Raw genomic sequence first — 25,397 nt, forward strand, 5'->3', positions numbered from 1 at the left:
GCCCTTTTAATACCATCTACAGAGACCTCTGCGAAATTAACCTAGCAATTAAGCTTAAAATTTTAATACTCCAATTTTAGATGTTTCATTCAATCCTCTAGAAAGCAAAAGTTAAAGCCTAATTGTGTGCATGTTAGATATTATATACATAGCATGGTACACGTCCCACAAGTAACTAGGCACACAGGACCAAGGACAGACAGACCATAGACAACTTTAGTAAATCATCTTTAGAATTAAATTAACTCTTACTGGTGATAGGAGTTGCATTGTTGGGTGTGTCGGCTCTCAGATATTGAGTCGTCTGGGTAGATGGCTGAGACAGCCCTTGGGAACTACTGCTGGCACTGATGCTGCAAACAATTTTTAAGAGAGAAATACTTGGCAAGTCAGCTTCAATGAGAAATCTCCTTTTTCCATACATACAAAATGCATGTAGCCCTTATAAGCAGCTTAAAATTCTAATGGGGATCACAACGATGCCTGGATCTCCATCACAAATGCTCCATAGTGAAACTGTATCTACTTCATAATTCAGAGTTCTATTTTTTTCTTTCCTTTCTATCTCCACAATCATCAGGCAGGTTCATCATATCAAAGTCATTCACAAATGTGGTTCTCAGACACCACAGACAGCAGTCCTGAACCTCACACAATAATATGTTAGGGAACTATGGATGATTTCTTAGGAAAACAGTTCATGCCACTGAGTTAGACTGTTCTTAAGAGTAGAAAAACAGGCCTCTTAGCTTGGGAAGGGATATCCTACCTGGTGGAATCTATTTAATCACACACATTTTGCTTCTTCTACTTTCCCAGTCCCACCTTTTTAGAATTTATGGAACTTACTAGAAATCTCTAGCACTTGAAGCACTCCATTAATACCATATTCTTTAAGTAAATAATCAGGACCCCAGAAAATGGTAGGCTCAAATAACTGTGAATACCATACTCAAGATTACTACAAATTAATGTCCTCTTGTCTTGTCAGTGGTCAACAACAGCCTTATCCCAGGACACCCTTAAGCACATTCCAATTTCACTGCCTCAGCCCTTACAATTTTGCAGTAGTGGAGAAGTAAAGCAGAGAAATTCAGCATGAAGAGTGAGATCAAAGGCAGGATAGACCTTCCATGCCTTGCTTAGCTATAGGATCAGAGGCACCTAACTTTCCTAAATATGCAAAACCTTTTAACTGACGTCTCACACAATATTCTATATTTTTAAAACCTGATGATTAAAACAAATATATAATGACAAAAAGCTGCTATTCAAGAACTGAGTTGCACAGGTCTACAGATATAGTCTGTAGAGGACAGTACAGTGAAGAGACGAAGACCATAACCTTGAAATCAAAACTGCCAGCACTACATCCATTTTATTTTATTTTATTTTTTGCCTTTTAGGGCTACAACTATGGCTTATGGAAGTTCTGAGGCTAGGAGTTAAATCAGAGCTGCAGCTATAGGTCTGCGTCACAGCCACAGTGACGCCAGATCAAGCCGTGTCTGCGAACTACACCATGGCTCATGGCAACGCCAGATCCTTAACCCACCGAATGAGGCCAGGGATCAAACACACATCCTCATGGATACTAATCAAGTTCATAATCCGCTAAGCAACAATGGGAACTCCAGCACTGGAGTTTGTTTACTGGCTATATGACTTTGAGTAAACTTATGCTTCTGGAGCCTCAAATTCTTCATGGAGAGAATGAACATAATACTACCTCCTGAAAAAAGTTTGTTAGAACAATTACAAGAAAGTAAAGCATTTAGTGCCTTGTCCTCGAACATACATTAAAAAATTATTACTAGTTATGCTTATTATTACCAATAATATGCATTCCCAATCCTCAGAACCACAGGGCATCTGTTCCTGGAGTTCTGAGTAGTACTCAAAGATCATACAGGAAATCAAAGTCCAGGATTCAATTAATGGGGAGGGAAAAAAAGCATCACATCCCCAAAGAGAGGGGAAATAATGGAATGCAATTTACTTACCCATAAAATGGGATTAAAAAAACCTATCTCCCAGAATTTTTGCAAGGCTCAATTCTGAAAGTACTATTTAATATTACCTGCAACCAACACACAGGTTGGTTTGACTGAATAAATATGCACTGGCTCCAAGCTACTAGTTTTACTGGTGTTTCCCTTCAGTAACTCAACAGTAGGTGGCACTGTCATACCACCTCAGAATTCCTGGAAAGCCTGGGCATGCTGAGATAATAGGAGCACATCCAAATCAGTGGTCCCTACAATGAGCACAGCACTATGTTAAGTGGTCAGAACAAACCTTTGAAATACCAGAGCTACTGTTATGAGAGATGCAGGAAACAGTTGGGGATTGACCCCTGATACCTATTAAAGTCAATTATCTACATAGCTAGGTAACATGAAGTAAAAATGAGATAAAAATGTACATCTGCTAGCACTTAATAGTTTAAAACCAGTCTAAATAAATTATCTCATTTGACTTTCACAAGCAAGTAAGATCAGTTATGAAGACATTAACCCTGCTTTAGAGCTGAAGTTATAACTTTGGGCAAAGATCATTTTCCTTCAGAGTACTTATTGTAATTTATATTTTTCTATTTTTTCTGTGTATTTGATTTATTTATTCATTGAGCAACTATTACTAAGTGTCTACTAGCTGCCAGATACCATGCTGGGGATATAGCAGTGAACATAATAGACAAAGATCCCTGCTCTCATGAACCCTGCATCCTAGCAGGGATTCCTGGTTTAATGTCTGCCTTGCCCAAGCAAACTATGAACTCCATGAGGGCAGGAAGAGTATCTGTTTGTTCGCTCCTCCTGCTACCCCATCGCCCCCAGCACCTAAACCAGTGCCTGGCATGAGAACCCTCAAATAGGTCCAAATGAAACCTCAGTGAGAGCTCAATTAATACTTCCTAAATCCAAAACAAAACAGAAAAACACACTTTCTTGGCATAGAAAGCTGTAATAAACCAGAGAGAATGGCTGCTTCTGATATGAGTTATTGACATATTCTTAAAGAGGTAGAGTTATTGCTATAACTGAATGGTTTCCTGACTCTTTCTACTCACTGAGAATTCTTCCTGCAACATTCATTCAAGGGATACCTAGCAGACACTGGATATAGAAACAAATAAGGGGAAATAAAAGGGACCTTGTCACCAGTAATAGCAAGGGTGGTGAGGTAGAGATAATGAAAATGAAGATATTGCCAAATAACAAGTTCAAGTATCTCACAAAAGAGTGAATTCTCATATAGTCACAAGCGAACAGGGAAAGACTGCAGTGCAAACAGGGTGCAGACCAATCCTTCTATGGAAGGACTTTACTGAAGCTCTACAACTCAGATGCACACATGGGCTCCACCTGCCCCTGGCGTGAGCACACCTCAGGCAGTTTTATTCTCTGCCTCTAAGTAAGTTCTGTGTATAACAGGACTCTGGCTCCTGAGCGCCAGGAAAGGAAGAACTCTCTACCATCCCTGTGCAAGGAATTCCACAGAGCCATGGGTTCTCAAACTTCATAGGGCTGCTGTTAGGTTTAAGTGAATGAATGGATGTAAAGCCTGGAATAGTGCCTGGCATATAACAAGCGCATTCCACAATTACAGTACTGAGATATCACAATACAGCTATTATAACAATAACAAGCCCCTCCTGTTGATCTGCCCTGGTCCTAGGCAGTGCAACTCCGAAAAAAGTTATTTAATCTCTTTAAGTCTATTTCTTCATCTCTAAAACAAGGACTGTATTTCAGCCATAGGTGGCTATAAGTATCAAATAAGATAATAATAAATGTAAAGTTCTCGGTACATTACTGGTAACCAGCACTCAATAAAATGGCAGCCATCATTATCTCATTATCTCAGTGGTCCCAATGCAGAGAGAAGAAGCAAGTGTCTCTTAAATGCTATTAGATTACTGGATGAGAACTCTCTAGTGACCTCTATTAGCTCATCTGGCAGGTAACAAAAGCTAGAACAACAGGATAAGAGCTGAAGAAGAAATTAGTCCATCACTATCTGCATACTTCAACTTTCTGAAAAGAAAAATCATATTAATGGCACTTAATACATGCAGGGCTTGTTTTAAGAGCCTACAGTTTTATTTCACTAAAACTTCACATAATCCTACTAAGTATATGCCATGATCATCTCTGCTTTAGAGATGAGGAAAACTGAGACATAAAGAGGCTATATAACTTACTCTATCTGGGCCATAAAGCTAGTAAGCAGCACATCCAGAATTCAGAGATGCTCTGGCTCCAGTCCATGCTCTGAACCACCAAGCTGTGTTCTAAAAACAAGTGATGATGAAAGCTGCTTCTATTCAGGCAATGTCTGCAAACCTTTGCCTGAAAACTAAAGAGGACTGGAACACCATTTCAGGGTAGTAAGGGATTATTTCAGCAGCAAAGGTATGCCCCATGGAATCTGAAGTTCTCGCACAACTCCGGTCTCTCTGGGTTCAGAGCCCCTGCACACAAGCAAGCATTCAAGGAGAATGCAAGTATCAAAACCCCTCAAAACCATGCCCTTCAGTACCTGTAAGTATGCTATATCCTCTCTCAAAGACCAATCAAAATGTTCCTATTACCTCACTTTCCCCTCCTTTCTCTCTCTACAAACTTAGATCTAATTTCAATACCACCGAATATATAAAAAACATATTCTAGAACACACCAGCTGTGTATTTCTCTTCTTATTCTGAACTCCTTCCTCTACTCAGATGCAGAAAGTATAACAGTAGGGACAGAGAATACTTAGGGGCAGGGATTAATCCAACCAAGGCTCGCTGTCCCTTGTGTCTTTGTTTATGCCACACATAGGCTTATCCACTCAACGTATGACACCATGCAGGACTAAGGAGTCAACAGTAAGATACGCTGCTTCCCTACCTGGAAAAAGCTTACAAAAAATGATTTTAGAAGGAAAAAGTACAATAATTGTTACCAAAAAGAAAGAGATACAGAGAAGCAGAGACGGAGGGAGAGAGACAGAGAAGAGGGAGAAATTGATGGTTGAGAGGCATGAAAGACACTTCATGCAAGAAATGGCAATGAAGTTCAAATATGAAGAACAGACAGGGTTTGGACCAGTCAAAAATGCAGGGAGCCCTGTGGGCAAAGGACAGCATGAACAAAAGTCCTGGAGGGCAAAAGTGAGGAACGAGTAATCATTTGACTAGAGCATGAAGTAAGGATGAGAGACTCATTCAAAGAGCATGGGAGGCCCATCTCCACATAAAGGAGGGTGCTTTGAAAGCCAAGTCATAAAGCTGAGACTGTCTTCAGTCAGCAGCTAGGAATCACTGAGGAGGGGAAGGAGAACTGTGTACTGGGAAAATAAACCTGTCTATTGTCCCATCTTTACCTTTCACCCTATCCTGGCTATAATGTCCTCCTGCTCATCCTGACTCACCCAGGCCAGGACATGCACCTTTTGTATTTTCACACTATAATAAACATATCATGATCATCAAATGTACAAACTTTTATAATTACAGGTTAATGTCAAAGATTAAATACTTGAAGCCATAAAATATGTCATTATTTTTTTATTCGCAGCACTTAGCATAGTATCTAACCCAGTTCATCTCAAAGGCTAAACATTAGTATCATTCAGGAAGCTTTAGTAGAAATACTGATGCCTAAACACCAACCTAGACCAATGACATGAGAACCTCCGGAGGGTGGGTCCAAGCACCGATATATTTTAAAAGCTTACCGATGACTCTAATGTGCAACTAAGTTGAGAACTAATGATTTAAATCACAGGAGGTTCTCAATAAATACTAACAAACTGGAAGGATGGCTGGATGGCTGAACTAGGAGGAAGAAACGAGGCTATTGTTAAAAAAAGGAGTCTAGAATAGAGTCGTGTCAAAGAGGGAAGGAAAGAAACTGACCTCTACTTCTTCCCACCACCTAATAAACTGTAATTTCTGACTTCACAAATTTTAAAAAATAAAAACATAGAAACACAAAGACAGTAATTTTTCCTCTGGGGCAGGCTTAGCCACCCTCCTTTCTTCCCTGGACCACTGTGCACCAGTGTGCATGGGAACGTGTGGGCTCCCACAGAAATGCAAAGAACTGCTTTTAATCTTTTTCCTTTCCCAAAAAGTATATACAATACCTGTCATCCAGTTCAATCCTTTTCATACTATGAAGGTGCAAAACAGCTAATATTATTGCTACAAGGAATATTACTGCACAGCAAACCCCTACGCTGATATAAAACACACGCGTAGAAGTGGTTGGAGCTGCATGTACGGGATCATCTGAAATAAAAATGAACAGCACATTAAGTTTTTTAAACAAACATCATCAATTGCTTTGTGACCCAACATACACAACGTGACCCTGTTCTTTGTAAAAAAGATCTTCCTTTCATCTGTCCATTCTTTGATAAGATCAGCTACCAACAGCATGCTCATGTAAATTCACACAATTTTTTAAAATGTCTCTGTTGTGGTGTTTAAAAAGGGTTTTAAACAGAACTTTTGCCTCGTGAGTAAAATTCACAAGTGGTATACATGTAATAAGCCATCCATAGCAGTGCTTCTCAATAGGGTCCCGATAGGGAAATGGTCTAAGAGTGTATCCAACGGAGTGGCCACTGGGCACCTGTGGTTATCAAGCACTTGAAATGTAGCCTGTACAACTGAGGAACTGAAGTTCTAATTTCATTAATTAAAGTTAAATAGCCACACGTGGCCAGCAGTTATCATACCGGACAGTGGGATCTATAGACCCTCCACATTTCCTCAACCCTGACGCATGGGGTGGAGAGATCAGCATTTTTACTACCAATGACCACTAACTCATGCGGGAAGGAATATACAGCAGAGCGACCCAAGAGCTAAAACAAACAAACAAACTTTAATTTTTTTCTCTTTTGAGACTAACAGAAATTATTTTGCTTATCTTCTTTTAAAGATAAAAGCAGAAAAACAAGACTCTACTCATGAAATAAAATAATATTCAACTTTATAGTATTCAAAAAAAAAAAAAAAAAAAAGAGAAAGAAAGCCTTAGCAATAGGGGAGATAATTCAAAGACACAGACACACACACACAGGGGCAAGTGAGAAAGAGACACACAAAGATCCACCTATAAAAGCAAGCAAAATGGATGACAGAGAAACAGAACTGGTGTAACTGAAGATTCGGGTACATTTTGATGACTGCTCACACCAGAATTCTACTGAGGAATTTACGTTTTATCCTAAATGAGATGGAAAGTCACTGCAGGTCTTCAAGCAAAGGAATGACAAACACACAATCATATCATCATACTTGGAAAAAAAAAAAAGATAACTGCATGCCGTACAAAGAATACTCTGGGGAGGAGCAAGAGCAGGTGCAGAGAACAAATCAGGTTACTACAGCAGCCCAAGAAAGAGACAGCAGTGGCTTGGATAAGAGTGTTATGGACAAGATAAGAAGTTCATGGACTGGGAAGCAACAAGAATACTTCACTAATGGATTACAACAGGGTGGAAAGAAAAAGAGGAATCAAAGCTTTGGCTTAAAAAATTAGGTAGATAAGGTACCTTCACAAAGAAAAAGCAAGCAGGTTGAGGAAAGAGAGAATCAAGAGCACCTAGTACATATCTACATGGTGATGTCAAGTTGACGGACAAGTTTGGAGTTCTGAAACTAGGTCAGGATTAAAGTTAAAGCTTTCAAAAACTTAGAAATAAGATTGCTTTCTAAAATTTAAACTGCGAAACAACAAATGATAAACCAGAACAACTCACTGCAGAGAGACCAAATGCAAATGGCTTCAAGGGCAGCTAGACCTGACTGCAGCCTGAACAAAGGCATGACTTTCCTTTTTTTTTTTTTTTTTCTTCCCGTCTTTTTGCCTTTTCTAGGGCTGCTCCCATGGCATATGGAGGTTCCCAGGCTAAGGGTCTAATCGGAGCTGTAGCTGCCAGCCTACGCCACAGCCACAGCAAGGCAGGATCCCAGCCTCGTCTACAACCTACACCACAGCTCACAGTAACGCCAGATCCTTAACCCACTGAGCGGGGTCAGGATCGAACCCGCAACCTCATGGTTCCTAGTCGGATTCGTTAACCACTGAGCCACGATGGGAACCCCAAGGCATGACTTTCCTTAAGAATGCCACAGGCTATTCTATCTTGGAGGGTAGGCAGGTCCCAAAGGCTCTTGTTGGTAGTACCTTTCTCAGCACAATCTAGGGCAGAGGAGAGGACACCGCTCTGCTGGACAGAGCTCCCAAATGCACCTTGCTTGATTACCTCCAAATTCCAGGCTTGTATATGCAAGGTTCCTGTTCCCTCACTGTGACATTTCACCTCCACCACCTGATCACCCTTCGGGTCTCAGCTAAGAAATCACTTTTCTCTGACCTTCACTCCCTCAAAAGAAATTACATGCTCCTCTCTTCAGGGTTCCCAAGCACCTGTGCTTGCCTCATCATAGCTTCCACATGATACGGTATCACCGCCTACTGCCTTGTCCACTTCCTCTGTTACATTAGAAGCCCTTGGGGGCTGAGAGTCTGTTTTGTGCACACATTAATCCTCTGCTTCAATCATACCACACGGCATACCATAGCCTCTCAGTAAATGTTAGATGGACGGATACAAAGAAAGGGAGGGGAGATGAGAGGGAGCAAGGGAGAAACAGATAGAGACCACGGATATGAAATACCATATTCTCCTTAAAAGAAATAAATCTTCCTAGCATAAAAGAAATTGGTAAAATCACCAAATTTTTAAAAATAATTTGGGGAGCAGTGATATTTTTTAAAAGAGTTTTATTTCCTTCTCAAAGACAAATGAAATATTCTTCAAAGGCAGACAAATCTCGTATCATTTTACCTCAAAAATGGTCTGCTTTGAGACGTCCCAATGCTTTGTGCCTCCTGAAGTGATGAAAAAGATAAAACAGGAAGCACATGCTACCATCTATGAACCATTCTTGCCAAAAGAGTTGATCCTCAATCTAACTAGGTATAAAATCTAAATATCAGTTTAGAAGAGAAAAAAATATATTAAATGACACCATAAAAATGCAGATGTGGGAAACGGTATGACTCAAATGACTCATTTTCTTCAACAAGTAAGTGATATAAAAGGGAAGGGAATAGTTTCTGATTGATATAAAATACATGTCAATTTAATACAATGTGTGTAGACTTCATTTGGATCCTGATTCAGGGATGAAACTGTACTAAGACAGTTTTGAAACAATTTAATTTGAACACAGACTAGCTATTGATAAATCAAATGCAAGTGAATGGGTGTTGGGCAACTGTGGGTTGTTTTTTAATGGCTTTTTTAGAAGTTATCCAGGAGTTCCCGTCGTGGCACAGTGGTTAACGAATCTAACTAGGAATCATGAGGTTGTGGGTTCAATCCCTGACCTTGCTCAGTGGGTTAAGGATCTGGCGTTGCTGTGAGCTGTGGTGTAGGTCGCAGACATGCCTCAGATCCCGTGTTGCTGTGGCTGTGGTGTAGGCTGGGGCTATGGCTCCGACTGAACCCCTAGCCTGGGAACTTCCATGTGCCATGGGAAGCGGCCCTAGAAAGGCAAAAAGACAATAATAATAATAAATAAATAAATAAAAGTTATTCATACTGAAACACTTATGGGTGAAATGATATTGATGCCTAGGATGTACTTTAAAATACTCTATCCCTCCCCAACTACCAATCATTTGAAAGAGAAGGGAAGCAATGGTACAGGATTGGCAAATGTAGATTTTTATAGAAATTAAGGTGATGGTCATATCAGAAAAGGAAAAAGAAGTCTCTGTAATATTATCTTACACAACCATTACCAAAAAATAAAAAGCTACTTTGAGTTTCTGTTCCATAGGTTTAAACAACATGGTATCTTTAAGCTTGTATTTTCACCTGGATGGAATTAACTGAGAGTTACATTCAGGCCACAATTTAGGTTTCTTAACCTTCTGCTAATAGATACAGATCTTATACATATTTCATGTTCATACTTTAACAGAACATCCATGAAATAAAACAGCATGGCATCAATCTTCTGACAAAATGAAAGCCACAAAGCCTCCAAGCTTCATGAAATCATGTTTATTTGCAATCAACCATTTTTCATCCCTTAATGATGGAAAAAAGATAATACAGTAACACTTACAAATAGTTCTGCTACTGTTTTTGTCCAAGGCTGAAGTTTTTACTTCTTCAAGTTCTGAATTTAAAAGGAGATAAAAGATGCTTTAGAAATTCTTTCTTTTCCATTAAAATCCTTAAATACTCTATTTTCTGAATTTTCTCTAACATAGTGCTGTGTTCTAACACAACATTGCCTAAACTAAGTAATAAGGTATTTGCTGCAAGATAAAAAATACTATATTACTATTCTGATAATTATCACTATACTCATCAGTCAATAGTCTACAACTTGTATTATCCAATAGGTATTACTTACAAATGCTCAATGAAAAGGGGTTTCTGTGGTCAAGCAGTCTGGGAAAAGCTGCACATTATAACCTTTGTGGAGGTGTGCACATTAGCAGAGAATAAAGGCACTAAGGAGTTTCAGAGTAACAAAATTTGTCTGATCCAATAATTTCCACCTTCATATGATAAAGGATACTTTTCTTTCCAGTAACAACCATTAACATTCAATACAGGAAAGGTATGTTTTCTGTTGCAGACAGTTTTCAAAATGTAGTAAGCTGGAAAACCACAGAAATCAATATATTACAATCATATAAAGAGTCATGAATGTGAACTGGATGATTAGGTTGGCCAGAAGTATGACCACCAAATAAAAAGGGCAGTGCTATATTAAACTTAAGTCTAAAACAGAATAAAAAATTATATCAACTGTTAATTTTCATGTACATATTAAAGAAAATTGAGAAGGTATGGGATCATTCTGAATATCAACAAATCATTAACCTTAGTGGATACTAGCACTGGTGGGCTCCACAGATCCCATTGCACTTGGCCATTATTCTGCCTTTAAGCACAACAGATGAAGCACCATGGTACGGGCACCACCACCTCTCTAGGGATCAGGATCCAGGCATCCTGCCCTTCTCACTGACTGGCTGTGCAAGCTTAGGTGGCGACTCCAGGTTGCAGTCTCCTCATAACAACCTCATAATGACTAGATACAATCAAGAGTCTCTAAAGTCCACTTTGGCTCTAAAATTACATGAAAGTAAGTACATAACTGGATACATAAGAACTGACAAATGTATCAAAACACCAAAACTAAAAAGAAGCTAACTTTTCATTTAAATAATCCTCATGCTGGATAAAGAAATTGTGAATATGTGTACTTACACACACACACACACACACACACATACACACACACAGGAATACTATTCAGCCATAAAAAATAAGGAAAGCCTATCATCTGCAACAAGGACAAGGGCCTTATACTAAGTGAAGTAAGTCAGACAGAGAAAGACTATGAGATACTCTATGATCTCACTTATATGTTTATAGAATCTAAAAAATTAAAAATTAAAAAAACCCAAACATTAAAAAAAAAGGATCAGATTTACTATTATCAGAGACGGGGGTGAGGAAGGAGGAGGAATTGGAGGAAGGTATTCAAAAGGTACAAACTTGCAGTTATAAATACGGGGACTATAATGCACAGCATGGTGACTAGAGTTAATGTTGTATGTTAACTGTATGATACATGTGAAAGTAATTATTAAGAGAGGACCTACTAAGAGTTCTCATCACAAGAAAAAAATTTTTTCTTTTTTTGCCTTACCTATTGTACATATGAAATGATGAGTGCTGGAGTTCCCGTCGTGGCACAGTGGTTAACGAATCCAACTAGGAACCATGAGGTTGAGGATTTGATCCCTAGCCTTGCTCAGGGGGTTAATGATCTGGTGTTGCTGTGAGCTGTGGTGTAGGTTGCCGACTCGGCTCGGATCCCGCGTTGCTGTGGCTCTGGTGTAGGCTGGCAGCTACAGCTCCAATTGGACCCCTAGCCTGGGAACCTCTATATGCCATGGGAGCGGCCCAAGAAATGGCAAAAAGCCAAAAAAAAAAAAAAAAAAAAGAAAGAAATGATGAGTGCTTAGTAAATTTACTGTGATAATCATGTCTCAATGTATGTAAATCAAAGCTATTATGCTGCACACCTTAAAGAGTCATGTATGTCAATTATATCTCAATAAAACTGGGAAAATATATAGAATAATTGCTTATATTTATTCTAATTAAAAGATTAAAGCTTAAAAAAAAATGCCCATTTTAATGCAGTACAGCTTTTTCACTGGTATGTAGCTGGACATTAACCATTATAACATGTGTTCTGGTCCCAGGTAACACTCAGCAGTAACTTCAACTAGGAAATGTGTTGACAATGAAGCAAGAGCATGGATTTGCAACCCAGCTACACCACTCAGCTATCTGGCTTTGGCGAGCTGGTGGGATTCTCTGAGCCTCAGCCTCCTCCTCAGAAAATGGAGACAATGAGAGAACCTATTGCCTAAGGATGCTGTAAGCATTAAATAGGTCTCATGTGTGTAAAGCACTTGGAACACAGTAGGCACCCAGAGTTCAGAGGAGTTTTTAGCTTTTTTTTTTTCTATCTTAGATCCTAACCAGCTCTATCTATGTGACTTTATAAATTCAGGTTGCTTTAACCTCTCTGAAACTTAAAGTGAGTAGGTTGTACTAGATAACCCTGAAGGAGAATTCTAAAATACTTTGGCTGGAGCTCTTTTATAGACACAGTAATTTCTTGAGTAACAGATTATTCAACACCCAAATCTCCACATTTATTATTCACATATGGCATTCTAAGCTTCAGGACAGCAGATTCAATTAATCTAAAATAAACCAACCAACCAACCAACCTCCTGAAACAGGTTTTTATGCCATTTTACAGATGAAAAAAACAGAGACTTAGGTGAAGAAACCTGTTCCAATATCCTGCCAAGAGCAGAGATATAACTCTAAGACGGGTCTTTCTGGCCCAGGGAAATGCTTCTACATAACAGTAATGTATAAAGGAAATAATTAATACTCCATTACTCAGGGGCTCCTATCAAAAGTACCTGACTTTTTTACCTCTTCAGCCACTTTAGTGCTATTTCACATTCCCAAAGGAAAACATTCTTAGCAGTTCTGATAAAAGATTTTGAGAGAGCAGGGACTGAGTGTGGCCTGAATGAAATTCCTGTTATAAACTACCTGGTGATTATCTCAGAATTTCATCAGTTAGCGCTCTCTCTTTTCTCATTTGCAACTATACCCAAGATTTGATCATAAATCTGTAAAAAGAAAAAAAAAATGAAAAAATCTATTTCTGACCTCATATCTATATAAAATGCATATTTTGGTAAATAAATTTCTTACTTTTGTAGCACATTTTCCTTCGTTTAAAATTTAAGACTGTAAAGTTTTTTGAAGAATTTACTGTCAAGTTGAGCTGCATTAGTATCATAACCTCAGAATCTACTTTGCCAGTACAGGAAAGCTCGACCCGAAACACTGTTTAAAAGAAAAATAAGAAAAAAAATTTTAATTTTCTAAAAATCAACATTAATGCCTATTAAATAATTTAGAATGTATTTTTGTTGCAATAAAACTAAAGATAATGCATTCACATAAAATACTAAGCAGAAACTTTCAGAGAACTTATCTTTAGACTGCATGGCTTTAGATATTATTTCATTCATTACAGATACAAAATTCAGCATTAAAAAACAAACCAAGAGGAGTTCCCGTTGTGGCGCAGTGACTAACGAATCTGACTGGGAACCGTGAGGTTGTGGGTTCGATCCCTGGCCTTGCTCAGTGGGTTAACGATCTGGTGTTGTGGTGAGCTGTGGTGTGGGATGCAGATGCGGCTCGGATCCTGCATTGTTGTGGCTCTGGTGTAGACCAGTGGCTACAGCTCCGATTAGACCCCTAGCCTGGGAATTCCATATGCCACAGGAGCGGCCCTAGAAAAAGGTACAAAGACCAAAAAAAAAAAAGCAAAAAAACCAAGACATAAAGGACAAAAATTATTTTCAACTTTTGCTTATGATTTTTAATATATCACTTTGTCTCATAAGTCCTCTTATTACTAGAAAGCAGCAAACTCCGCTACCTCACTGGTCACAATCAGCAACAGTTAACAACAAAAATTACTTGCTAAAAAGGAAAAAATTCACTGCCAAAATACATTTATATATTGTTCTTAATGAAGAGGTTAAATATAAACCTATTAATCAAACTCAAATTTTTTTTCAACTATGAATTAAAAAAAACTTTCTAGCAGAAACTGTCTTTAATCAATTATTGTAGCAGTGGGATAAAAGACTTTGGTGCACACTTTTTTTTCAATCTTTCAGTTTAAGATCATTTTTCTACAAATTGAGAATACATCGTTCTACCATCTATACAAGCAATATGAGCATTTCTGAATTTCTTTAATGACGCATAAAAATTAACCAGTCTTCCCATGTTCTCTTAAAAGTTTAATTTATGTCACTTGTTAACAGTGAGTAAGATTGCTAGAAAAAGTTCCACAACATTGGGGCTTATGCTTTCAACTTTTAAATTGTTCATTTTCTTAAAATCACATCTTTAGGAGCCTTTCTCAAAAGGCTGGCTCAAAAGTAGTTCAACTGGTGTAAATATGACACTTCAATCATTTACTTAGACATGTTCTGAGTGTCCATCCTGCTCCAGATGCTATGCTAGGCACCAAGGGTAGACAGCTGAAAAAGACAGCGCCTGCCCTCAGGGTGGCCACAGGCTAGCAGAGAGAGATAAAGAATTACAAGTTAATGTGATCTGTTCAAAACATTTAAATATAAGATCCGATAGGGCAAGAAGAACAGAAGAGTTATTAGAAAGAGAGGAGTCAGGAAAAGGAGAGTAGAGATTTTGAGTCTTGTAGAATATTTGGTATGAACAGAAATTCACAAGCAAGAAAGATGAAAAGATTGTTCCAAATACAGGGACCAGCATATGCAAAGGCCTGGCTATCAGAATTCGTGTAGTGTGGCACTGCTGGGACACTGGCGCAAACGCTGCAAAGAAGCTGGACAGGCAGCCAGGGGCAGATGGTAAACACACTACACTGGCTGGAGAGTCTGGAATGTATTCAGGTGATGGGACTGGGGGCACTAAGGAGCTTCATCTCACATGGTCAGAAGTGAGTGTTAAAGGACCATCTGGGCTGCAGTACAGGAACTAATCAAAGAAAAACAGACAAAGGGACCCAGGTGGGGGCCAGCGATGCAGAGAAGGAGATAAAAACAGCTGAGGGCAGACAGTTCTGGAGGGGATGGAGAAGAGGGAATGTTTTAAATAGTCCAAATAATCACTATTTACAAAAATTATACATTTTAGACCTATGTGTGTGTGTAGAACACTACAACTCAGTAGTTAAACTGTTCTTTGAATTTAACTCAAAGGGTATAGGGAACCTTTGAGGGTATAGTATACCCTATAGGGGACACAGTTAAGAACAGTATGTTAAACTGTCATTGAGACTCACCTGATAAAGTGCGTGGAACTTCCCCCTGAGCAGAAATGTTGACCTGGGGCATATCCATAGCCACAAAATTGTCTACTTGGAATCCCAGCTTATATTCAACCTGTAAAATGGAGAAATAAACAAATTAGATCTATGGTAACAGAAAGGGCACTAACAGCTTGACCTCACTGATTAGATCATTAATTAATGAATGCATAAGTCTTTCATAAATATCAATAAGCTGGCTTAAAAAAAAAGTTCAAGAGTTCCCATTGTAGCTCAATGGATTAAGAACCCAACATAGTCTCTGTGAGGATGCAAGTTCCATCCCTGGCCTTGCTCGGTGGATGAAGGATCCAGCATTGAGGCAAGCTGCAGTGTAGGGCGCAGATCCAGCACTGCTGTGGCTGTGGCGCAGGCCAGCAGCTTCGGTTTCAATTTGACCCCTAGCCTGCTCCATATGTCACAGGTGCAGCAATAAAAAGAAAAAAAAAAAGGTTCAGGAATTCCATGGTGGCTGAGAGGGTTAAAATAATAATAATGATAATAATAAATTTTTTCAAAAGTTCAAATTTGTCAGGAAAAGTCCTAGGAATGTTTGTTGTTGTTGTTGTTGTTATTTAAACAGTTAAAGGAACCAAGCCAGAAGAGTTTAATATACACAAAGTTGCCAAAGTAGAAGCCACTAATTCTACTCTATTGAGTCAGGGTAGATTCTATTGAGTCTGATTCTGAGACTTTTCCCCACCAGTGTTGCCTCTTATATGACCTATTAGATTACTGTCTTGGGGGTGTGTTTTTTCTTTTTCTTCCAGTTTTACTGAAATATAATTGACTGTATAAGTTTAAAGTGGTTATAGCATAATGATTTGATTTATATGATGAAATGCTTATCATGATAAATTTAGTAAACATTCCTGATCTCATACCAATGCAAAATTAGAGAAATAGAAAATAAATTTTGTGGTAACTCTTAGGATTTGCTCTCTTAAAATATTCATATCTGGAGTTCCCTGGTGGCCTAGCAGCTAGAGATCTGGTGTTGTCATTGCTGTGATGAGGGTTCAATCCCTGGCCTGGAGAATTTCTGCATGGCACAGGCATGACCAAAAAAAATAAAAAATAAAAAATACAGCATGTAGAATTGTCACGTACCAGTTAAAAAAAAAAAAAAAAAAACAGAAAGCTCATACATAACATACAGCAGTGTTGATTATATTATCATGTCATACATTCCATCCCTAGCACTTATTTATCTTATAATGTTTGTAGTACCTTTTCACTGCCTTCATCCAATTCCCTTCATCCCCTTCCTCTGGTAACTACAAATCTGGTCTCTTTTTCTATGGGTTCATCTGTACATTCATTGGTTTTTGAAGTATAACTGACCTACAACATTATGTTAGTTCCTGTCATACAACATAGTGGTTTGTTCCTATTCATTTCAAAATGATCACAGTAAGTCTAGTTATGATATGTCACCACAAAGATATTATGTAGTTATTGACTATACTCCCCACACTGTAAATTTCATACCTCTGACTCATTTATTTTACAACTGGAAGTTTGTATCTTTATCTCCCTCACCTATTTCTTTCTTCTCCCCAGCCCCTCACCTGTTTTGTTCTCTGTACTCGACTCTTTGTTTTGTCATGTTTGTTCATCTGTTCGAAGGAATTTTCAATTGGGTAAAATTTCAATCCAATAATCCATCATCCTCCATGTGATGCCCAAAACAGTACCACCACTCTCCTGTACAATCTGCCATCTAGGATTCAGAAGTCCTACTGAGGACCACAGCCCTTGTCGGAGAGGTAGATAGATACAAGAATCAAGGAGTTGAGATGTGTAATTTACAGACAATGACTAGTAACCAACGGCTTCTGTAGTTGATGAAAGCCAAGCTAAGGGCCTGCATGGGACTGATGGATGAGGTCAGTTGCAGACCCATTCACCTCACAAGCAGATTCCAAGGCACAAATTTCTCATAGAATATCTAAGTCACATTCTCTAGTCCAGTTTTCACTGTTTTGAAAGTTTATGTTTGGATGCCCATCTGACCTCTCGGTCTATCTCTCACGTGATTCAGAATTCAGAAAGGAAAAGAGATGACTAGGAAGACATCCCTGAAACGCCAATATTCTCTATCAATAACCAGGCCTACATAGGTGGCTTAAAAGAACCAATCAGCATCACTCAAGAAATACAGCCCTGTTGCTAGAGATGTTCATGAAAGAAACAGCTCAAACTGCAAAGCAATGGCTGAAATTCCAAACAGCTGCCACCTTCAAGACTTTCAACAAGGACTTATATTTCATGTTATTCTTTGTCCTGCTCTGGAGTTTCAAAAAGAATGCCCCCCCCCTCATTCAATTCAACAAGGGCTTTTTGGTGAAGCCTGGGATTGGCAGAAGCCAAAAGGCAGTGGGCTAGCAAAAGAGTAGTAGGAAAGGGGTTCAAGAAACCATTATTTAAGAAACTTAACTAGAAAGAATGGACTCAGGTAATGGTGGGGGGCAGGGTGGAGGTGGGGGAGGTAGATTTCAAAATCTTGCTTTCTTCTTTTGTCAATGGGAGATACTCAAATATTTCTGTATGCAAATGAAAAGAACCACCAAATGGGACGTGACAAAGATGACAGAAAACAGGGAAAGAGTGATCTCCCAGATTGCAAAAGCAAGCATGGACACCTGGGCACTGACTGAGTCAGGAGGTGTTTTAACCCATGGATAAGAAGGGCTTAATCCAGGAGTTGCCGTCATGGCTCAGTGGTTAACGAACACGACTAGTGGCCATGGGGTCTTGGGATCGGTCCCTGGCCTCACTCAGTGGGTTTAAGGATCCCGCCTTGCAGTGAACTGTGGTGTGGGTGCAGACGCGGCTCAGATCCCATGTTACTGTGCCTGTGGTATAGGCTGGTGGATGCAGCTCCGATTTGACCCCTGGCCTGGGAACCCCCATATGCTGCAGGTGTGGCCCTCGAAAGACAAAAGATAAAAAATAAATAAATAAATAAATAAATAATTAAAAAAAAAAAAAGAAGAAGAAGAAGGGCTGAATTTAACTCCCTCTCTGGGCCTCTTCACTTTTTCAAAAATTCCCTGAACACTGCAAGTGTATGCAAATATTAAATTATTGCTTTACAGCTAAGATAGGTATACAAACAATTATTAAATGCTGTATCTGGTAATTGCCAAGTTCACAACAAAGGGAATGTTCTTGCTGCTGCACATCAGTGAGTTAGTGGTACCCTGGCTCTCACCTTAGCTGCCACAATACCATCACTGCCACCAGGGGGTGCGAGAGAGCTACAGCCTAGCGAGTTTGGGCCAAGAAGAAGCAGGCTTTCCAGCAATTCTCATTGACAGCTAACTTTAAGAGAATGCATTGATTATAATATCCCTATATTCAGGCTATCTCTAAACAGGACAATGCATGAAGAGGTAATTTATGCAAGAAATTAAGCACAGTCAGCACGAATTGGGTTGGAAACGAGACTGTGCAACCATCAGGTAACTTACTTATTTTTCTAAATTCTAGTTTTTATAAAATGAGGCTAATACAACCAGGATATGAAGATCAAATAGGATAGTTAATACAACACACCTGTCAGTCTGGCACTGATCCCATCTGATAAATACAGACCCCAGTGGCATCAGCAGTCATTTCAGAGTAGCCACCCTAGGCCTTACTGTACTTCCCCATAAGCACCAGCCTACTTCTGACCCCAGAGATTCTAGCACAAGCCTAGCTATGCCCTGCCAAGAACAATGCTGCAGCCCTTCTGTTTTATCCCCCATCTTGGGAACCCCATTATTCTGAACAGCCTTCCACACTCTCAGCCCATTCACAAGAGTCTTCCTTACTTTCTCCCCAGCCTGGCTTTCCCATCATTCAGTTCCTACAACTCTTAAACCTCAAGGCCTAGAAAATAGGATCAGCATTCTTTGAGGATCATTAGATCCTTTCTATACATCCCTTCCTCAGGCAAAATTCCCTACTCTCTGAAGCTCACAATTGCTACTCATAACTACTGATTACGATGATGGCATGAGTATGGCTATTTGTCTTGCCATCATCATCAATGACACACAGGACTTTGCAGAGGGTCACTTTGCCTCCTGCCATCTTCCCAGTGGCTTCAATATTAAGTAATCAGTATTCCTTGTACTGAAGAATTGTTCCATAACCAAAACAAATGCAAAAATTCTACTGTATCAAAGATCCCATTACCTCCAATTCCTACAAAATCAGTTGTCTTCAACACTCTGATTCAACCAACTGAGAAGCACATTTATAAGCCAAGGGCTTATGCTTATAGCTGGGATGCAATGGCCAATAAAGCTATTTCCATCCTCTCCAGCCTAGCCAGGGTCCTGGTGTCACTTTCCCATAGCCTGTCCCCAAAGAAGACTATGTTACTGACACAGTCGTATTGCCATCCAGACCCTGACCACCTCTGACTCTACTCCTGCTGCCCAGCACTGCTGAGGGAAATCACATCCCAAACGCAAAAGATGCTCTTACACAAAGACGAGCCCCAGGCTCAGCAATCCCTTCCTCACTCATGCCTCTCTCCCTGGTCTTCTCACTCCAAAGCTCTCAGGATCTACAGTCCCACCACCGGCCGCCCTCCCCACTCCCCTACCCTTGGACAATGCTCTTGTGCCTTTTGGCTGGGCCACAGGAATGCCCTTTCTGAATTTCTCTTCAGCACCAGGCAGATCTGTTAGAGCACTCAACCTCTGCACTCCAATCCCAAGGGCAGATTTATTATCCTCTCCAAATGGTAAAACTTTCTCTCCTAGTACACTAGGTTCTAGACTACATCGCCATCGATGGGATCTTGTACCATCAATGCATCTCTCTCACTCTCCTGTGTCTTCATTCTCTTCCATATGTGCAATTACCTATTAGACATATCTACCTAATAATCTCAAAGTTCTCAAGTTTAACAGATTCAAATCCAAAGATTATGCTTCCCCATACATGTTGTCTCCTTTATTCTAGGTCTTGGTTACTACAAGCAGAGGCACAGCTAGCAGGGGACCAGAACCCCTGGGGCAGAAGAGAGTGAGCAGCAAATGGGGTCAAAGGCCCTAATGCACTGCTGAGGGCGGGGGACAGCAAGGGGGAAAGAAGAGCTAAAGGGAGGGAAATGAGCTTCTGAGTGGAGCTGGGTAGAGCCAGGGGCATGGGGAGAGGTGGTGAAGGGACTGAGTACCATTTCTGAGAAGCCCCATCCTTCGACAAGAGCACCCTGGAACACTAAGATGTGTGCTTAGTGCCTGTGCTTTGTTTCCTCTCTTTTTGAGGACGTGCCTAAACATGTAAGGCATTCTTCTCCCTCTGGAATCTTTAGAACATAAAATTTTAAATTGTAGTTTCTAGGGTTAGAGAAGAAACTGACAATTATTAAGGTCCAATTTTCTCTACTTCCACATGTATCGATCTAATGGAATCCCATTTGCCAATGATCCTTCAAAGAAACAGACCTGCTCTAAAGCTAACATTTATAATCTACTTGGAACAAAGGAAATTTGAACAGCAGTTGTTTATCAGAAAAAAAGAGTGAGCCAAAAATACTTCAGAAAAGAACCTAGAGAAAATATAAATATTTGAATAAGCTAAGAAATAAACATTTTTGGTAATCTTCCCTTACTTGGAAACAAATGGCAATTGCAAATAGGCAGCTGATGAGTAAAGCCACTTCCTTTTGGAAGATGGTACAGCTAGGAAGTGAACATGCTTGCCTACAGCCAAACAGCCTTTTAATTTCTCTGAAATTACCGAAAGTGCTGTCTTTCTCACAGAAACTCCACTCGGCAGGGAATACAGCAGGCTGGCCCCTGGAGCCATTGTAGAAACTCTGCACAAGTTCCCTGCAGACCCTCCCGACAATGATGAATTCCTGAAACCAGAGACCAGCTAGGGGATGGGAGTGAGTAGGGAGAGTATTCTGCTACATGTTGGTATATTTTTGCCTTTCAGCAAGCTAAAATATCTACTGACACTTAACAGATGCAGTTGTAGGTTTTTTTTCTCAATACTGGAGAATGATCTGGAACATAGAAGAAAGTAATTAATTGTTAAAACCACCAGTAGTCGTTTTTTGTTTGGCTTTTGTTTTGGTTTGGTTTTTTGAGTGTGTGGCCTTGTGAAAGAGAAGCAATACCAGAGTTCTCATCCCATCTGGAAATGCAATTAACCCAATGTATTTACCAACCACTCACTAAGGCAGTGTGACACACATGTCAAGAATAAGACACAGCTCCAGCCCCTGAGAAGACCACAATCTGTTTAGCAAGATGAAACACAGTCACGTAAACACTGGAGAACAACACTATTATCAAAAGCTTTGATGTGTTAAAAACTAACCTTAAATTATCTTCAATGTGAAGTGACATACCAAGATGCCTGGAGGTTTTGGGGAGAAAATATCTCATTTTCTGGCAATTCTTAAAAAGCAAGAGCTGCAAAGGTTAACGCCTGGGAGCCATAGCCCTCCTGAAAGTTCCTGACTGCATCCCAAAGCTGACATAACCAAGTGAAGAACTCTTCACCATGTCCCTCCTGCCCCCTTGTAGGACTTCCCCATTTCAAAATATGTATAGATATATACACATACATACGCACACACACATACAGATGGTTATGCACGCACTGACTATCTTCAGGAGAGGAGACCAGAATCAGGAAACAGTGGCTGTCAGTGGAGGGGAACTGTGGCTAGACTGCTTGAGGATGGTACTGGGAAGGTGTAGGGGGTTTATTTTTCACTGTATAGCCATGTGCCTTTTGAATTTTGTACCATATGCATATATGAAATACTCAAAAGATTAATTTTTAAAACAGACAAACCTCAATTAATCAACTGTGTTAAAATCACCAGAAATTAAGACCTAAAACTGGGATTAGGAGCTGCAATGGAGGCCAAACCTTAAATTAGATTAACATACACATAATTCCTTAGTTTTTCTTACGGTAAAACATTTTAAGATATAACATGATTAGTATTTTCCTCTGAATTCTTATACCTGCTACAGATGAACTGTGAAATAAATTTAGCTATACTTTCAAACTATGAATTCTATTCATTTTTCCAAATTTACAACTTTATTCAGAGTACAATGTCTGAAAAATCCCACATGTGAAACTGGTTCGTCAACTAGTTTGTCAAGTGTACCTAACCTATGTTTTCACGATTCGAGATACAGGAAATCCACCATGCCTAAAACAGCATATTCTAACTCTGAAAAGTTCTAAATCCGTGTGTGTTAAGCTGTGCCCTGTGGCTTACTACCTGTGTATCTTATGTAACCAGTTAAGGAGTGCCTGCAACTAAGTACCAGGTGACATACCAGGCATGGAGGACACAGAGAAAGACGCAAAGAGGTTCCTACCCTTAATGTGCTCAGCATCTTGGAAGGAGACAGAAAAGATTACTAAAATACTAAACTACTGAAATATTCTTAGAGTATGATGAGAGCTACAAGGGAGGAAAGAGAAGTCACTGTGAGTACAGAAAATACAGATAAAAAAGAGGTGACAGCGGGTCTGAGTTTTATGAGATACACAGGAATTAATGAGGTAAAGAATGAGGAAAGGGGAGTTCCCTTTGTGGCTCAGCGGATTAAGAACTGGACTAGTATCCAGGAAAATGTGGGTTCCATCTCTGGCCTCACTCAGTAGGTTAAGGATCTGGCATTGCCATGAGCTGTGGTGTAGGTCATAGACATGGTGAAGGTCATAGACATGGCTCAGGTCTGGCATTGCTGTGGCTGCCACAGCTCCAATTCGACCCCTGGCCTGGGAACTTCCATACGCTGAAAGGGCAGCACTAAAAAGGGAAAAAAAAAAAAAAATAATAATGAGAAAAGGGCATTTCTGGCAGACCAAACAGCAGCAATGTCACAGAGCATAACACATTCGAGAACCTGCCAGACAAAAAAAAAAAAGCACCAAACAATTATCTGGAGGGCAGGCAGAAAAGAAAGACTGGGACAAGATCACGAAGGCTTCCTAAGAAATCATAACTTTATTGCAGTGGCAACTGACAGCCCTAGAGCAGCTTTGTGGGGGGTGCTGCAAGAGGTCAGTCCAGAGGCAAGGAAACCAGACTATTTCCCTATCTCTTTAAGAAATTATGTGGTTCATATACACAATGGAATATCACTCAGCCATTAAAATGAATGAAATACCAGCATTTTAGCAACATGGATGGACCTAGAAATTATCATGCTAAGTGAAGTCAGCCATACAATGAGACACCAACATCCAAATGCTTTCACTGACATGTGGAATCTGAAAAAAGGACAGACTGAACTTTGCAGAATAGATGCTGACTCACAGACATTGAAAAACTTATGGTCTCTGGAGGAGACAGTTTGGGGAGTGGGGGGATGTGCTTGGGTTGCGGAATGGAAATCCTGTGAAACTGGACTGTGATGATCATTATACAACTACAGATGTGATAAATTCATTTGAGTAATAAAAAAAAAAGAAATTATGAAAGCCCAAACTAAGGATGAGGCATTAGGTCTTGAGAGAGACAGGAGATATGAATTTAAGGTGTAATTATGACAGAGAGTCAATTGGACTTGGAAGTGAAGGAGGAGTCTGAGATCCCTTCTAGGCTTCTGGCCTCAACGTGTAAACAACTGGTGATACCCTCCAACAAGTCAGGGTATTGTTGCCTTACAAGACCTATCACACCAGCAAGAGCAGCCCAAATGTGCACCACAGAAATAGTTTAGAAATCATGCTCTACAAGATAATGTGGAGAATATGGAACACAACAGAGCTATACTAAGGCTTCTCCTGACCCGACCGGTACCCAGGCCAACACTGCTTCCAATTTAAACACATATATTCACCTGAGCCCCTTCTTCTCTCCACTCTCCTCCACTCCAATCTGCTCCTTGTTACAGGCTCCTAAGACTCCTTAGGCACCCACTATAAGTCAGATCCCTGAGATTCACTCCCTCCAAATTAAAACAAACAAACAAACAAAAAAAAAAAAACAGTATATGAATGAATATGTTTAATTCTCTTCAATTCTAACTGCTACACCCCACAATGCCTTTTTATTCCTAAGTTCCTACCCATACACTTGCCCAGGAAACATTCTCATGGTATTATCAGCATTCTTTTCTCTCAAGTGGGCCCAGAAACAATCAAATTCTGTTCAAGGTCAGTAGTGTACCCAGAAATGAATCTCTACTATTTCATTAGATTTTTTTCCTATTTTAAAATACATGCAGTATTTGGTTTTATATTCATGAATATTAAAGGCAGGAAAAGTAACAAAGGACTAACTGTCAATTTTCTGGAGAATATAAAAAGCTTCTCTGCCGCAAAGATGTTCATAGAAACAATGGATATCAGAGCTGCAAGGGAACTTAAAATTCAACACCACCACTCCACAAATAAATTCCTTCCACAACACTCCCACCAAATAGTTACCCAGGGCAGAGCTGACCTCTTCCAGTGTGAGGAAGAGGCTAAAAGTGAAACCCAAACACAGATGCAAAAACTAGTGGTTGAGGGAGTTCCCTTTGTGGTGCAGCAGAAACAAATCCAACTAGTATCCATGAAGATGCAGATGCAGGTTCAATCCCTGGCCTCGCTCAGTGGGTTAAAGGATCTGGCATTGCTGTGAACTGTGGTGTAGGTTGCTGACATGGCTCGGGTCCCGAGTTGCTGTGGCTGTTGGCATAGGCCAGCGGCTACAGATCCGATTCTATCCCAAGCCTGGGAACCTCCATATGCCTCAGATGCGGCCCTAAAAAAAAAGACAAACATAAATAAATAAATAAAGTGGTCAAATTTAAATGACCTGTAACATAGAGTTCCTGTTGCGGCTCAGTGGTAACAAATCTGACCAGTATCCCTGAGGACGCAGATTTGATCCCTGGCCCTGCTTAGT

General features: G+C 39.9%; 1 protein-coding gene across 6 annotated transcripts in view; it reads right to left on the bottom strand.

The window, feature by feature from the left end:
- The window catches only part of RYK (receptor like tyrosine kinase), a 104,135-nt gene that overhangs the window by 50,135 nt on the left and 28,603 nt on the right, over positions 1–25,397 (bottom strand). The window contains exons 3-7 of one of the 6 annotated variants that reach the window (XM_084989741.1): positions 15,491–15,590; positions 13,354–13,488; positions 10,148–10,201; positions 6,139–6,283; positions 253–353 (exon numbers count right to left, since the gene is read on the bottom strand). In XM_084989741.1, coding sequence (XP_084845867.1) covers positions 253–353; positions 6,139–6,283; positions 10,148–10,201; positions 13,354–13,488; positions 15,491–15,590 — 535 coding nt within the window. Of the gene's footprint in view, positions 1–251; positions 354–6,138; positions 6,284–10,147; positions 10,202–10,441; positions 10,692–13,353; positions 13,489–15,490; positions 15,591–25,397 lie in introns of those variants that run through there. The other 5 variants (XM_084989740.1, XM_084989743.1, XM_084989742.1 and 2 more) reach the window with 5 other exon arrangements.

This window comes from Sus scrofa, chromosome 13 (assembly GCF_054392235.1).
Source record: "Sus scrofa isolate SSC_HxYL_T2T_F1_AM1 chromosome 13, Sscrofa_HxYL_maternal_Yorkshire_Landrace_v2.0, whole genome shotgun sequence".
Lineage (NCBI taxonomy): Eukaryota > Metazoa > Chordata > Mammalia > Artiodactyla > Suidae > Sus > Sus scrofa.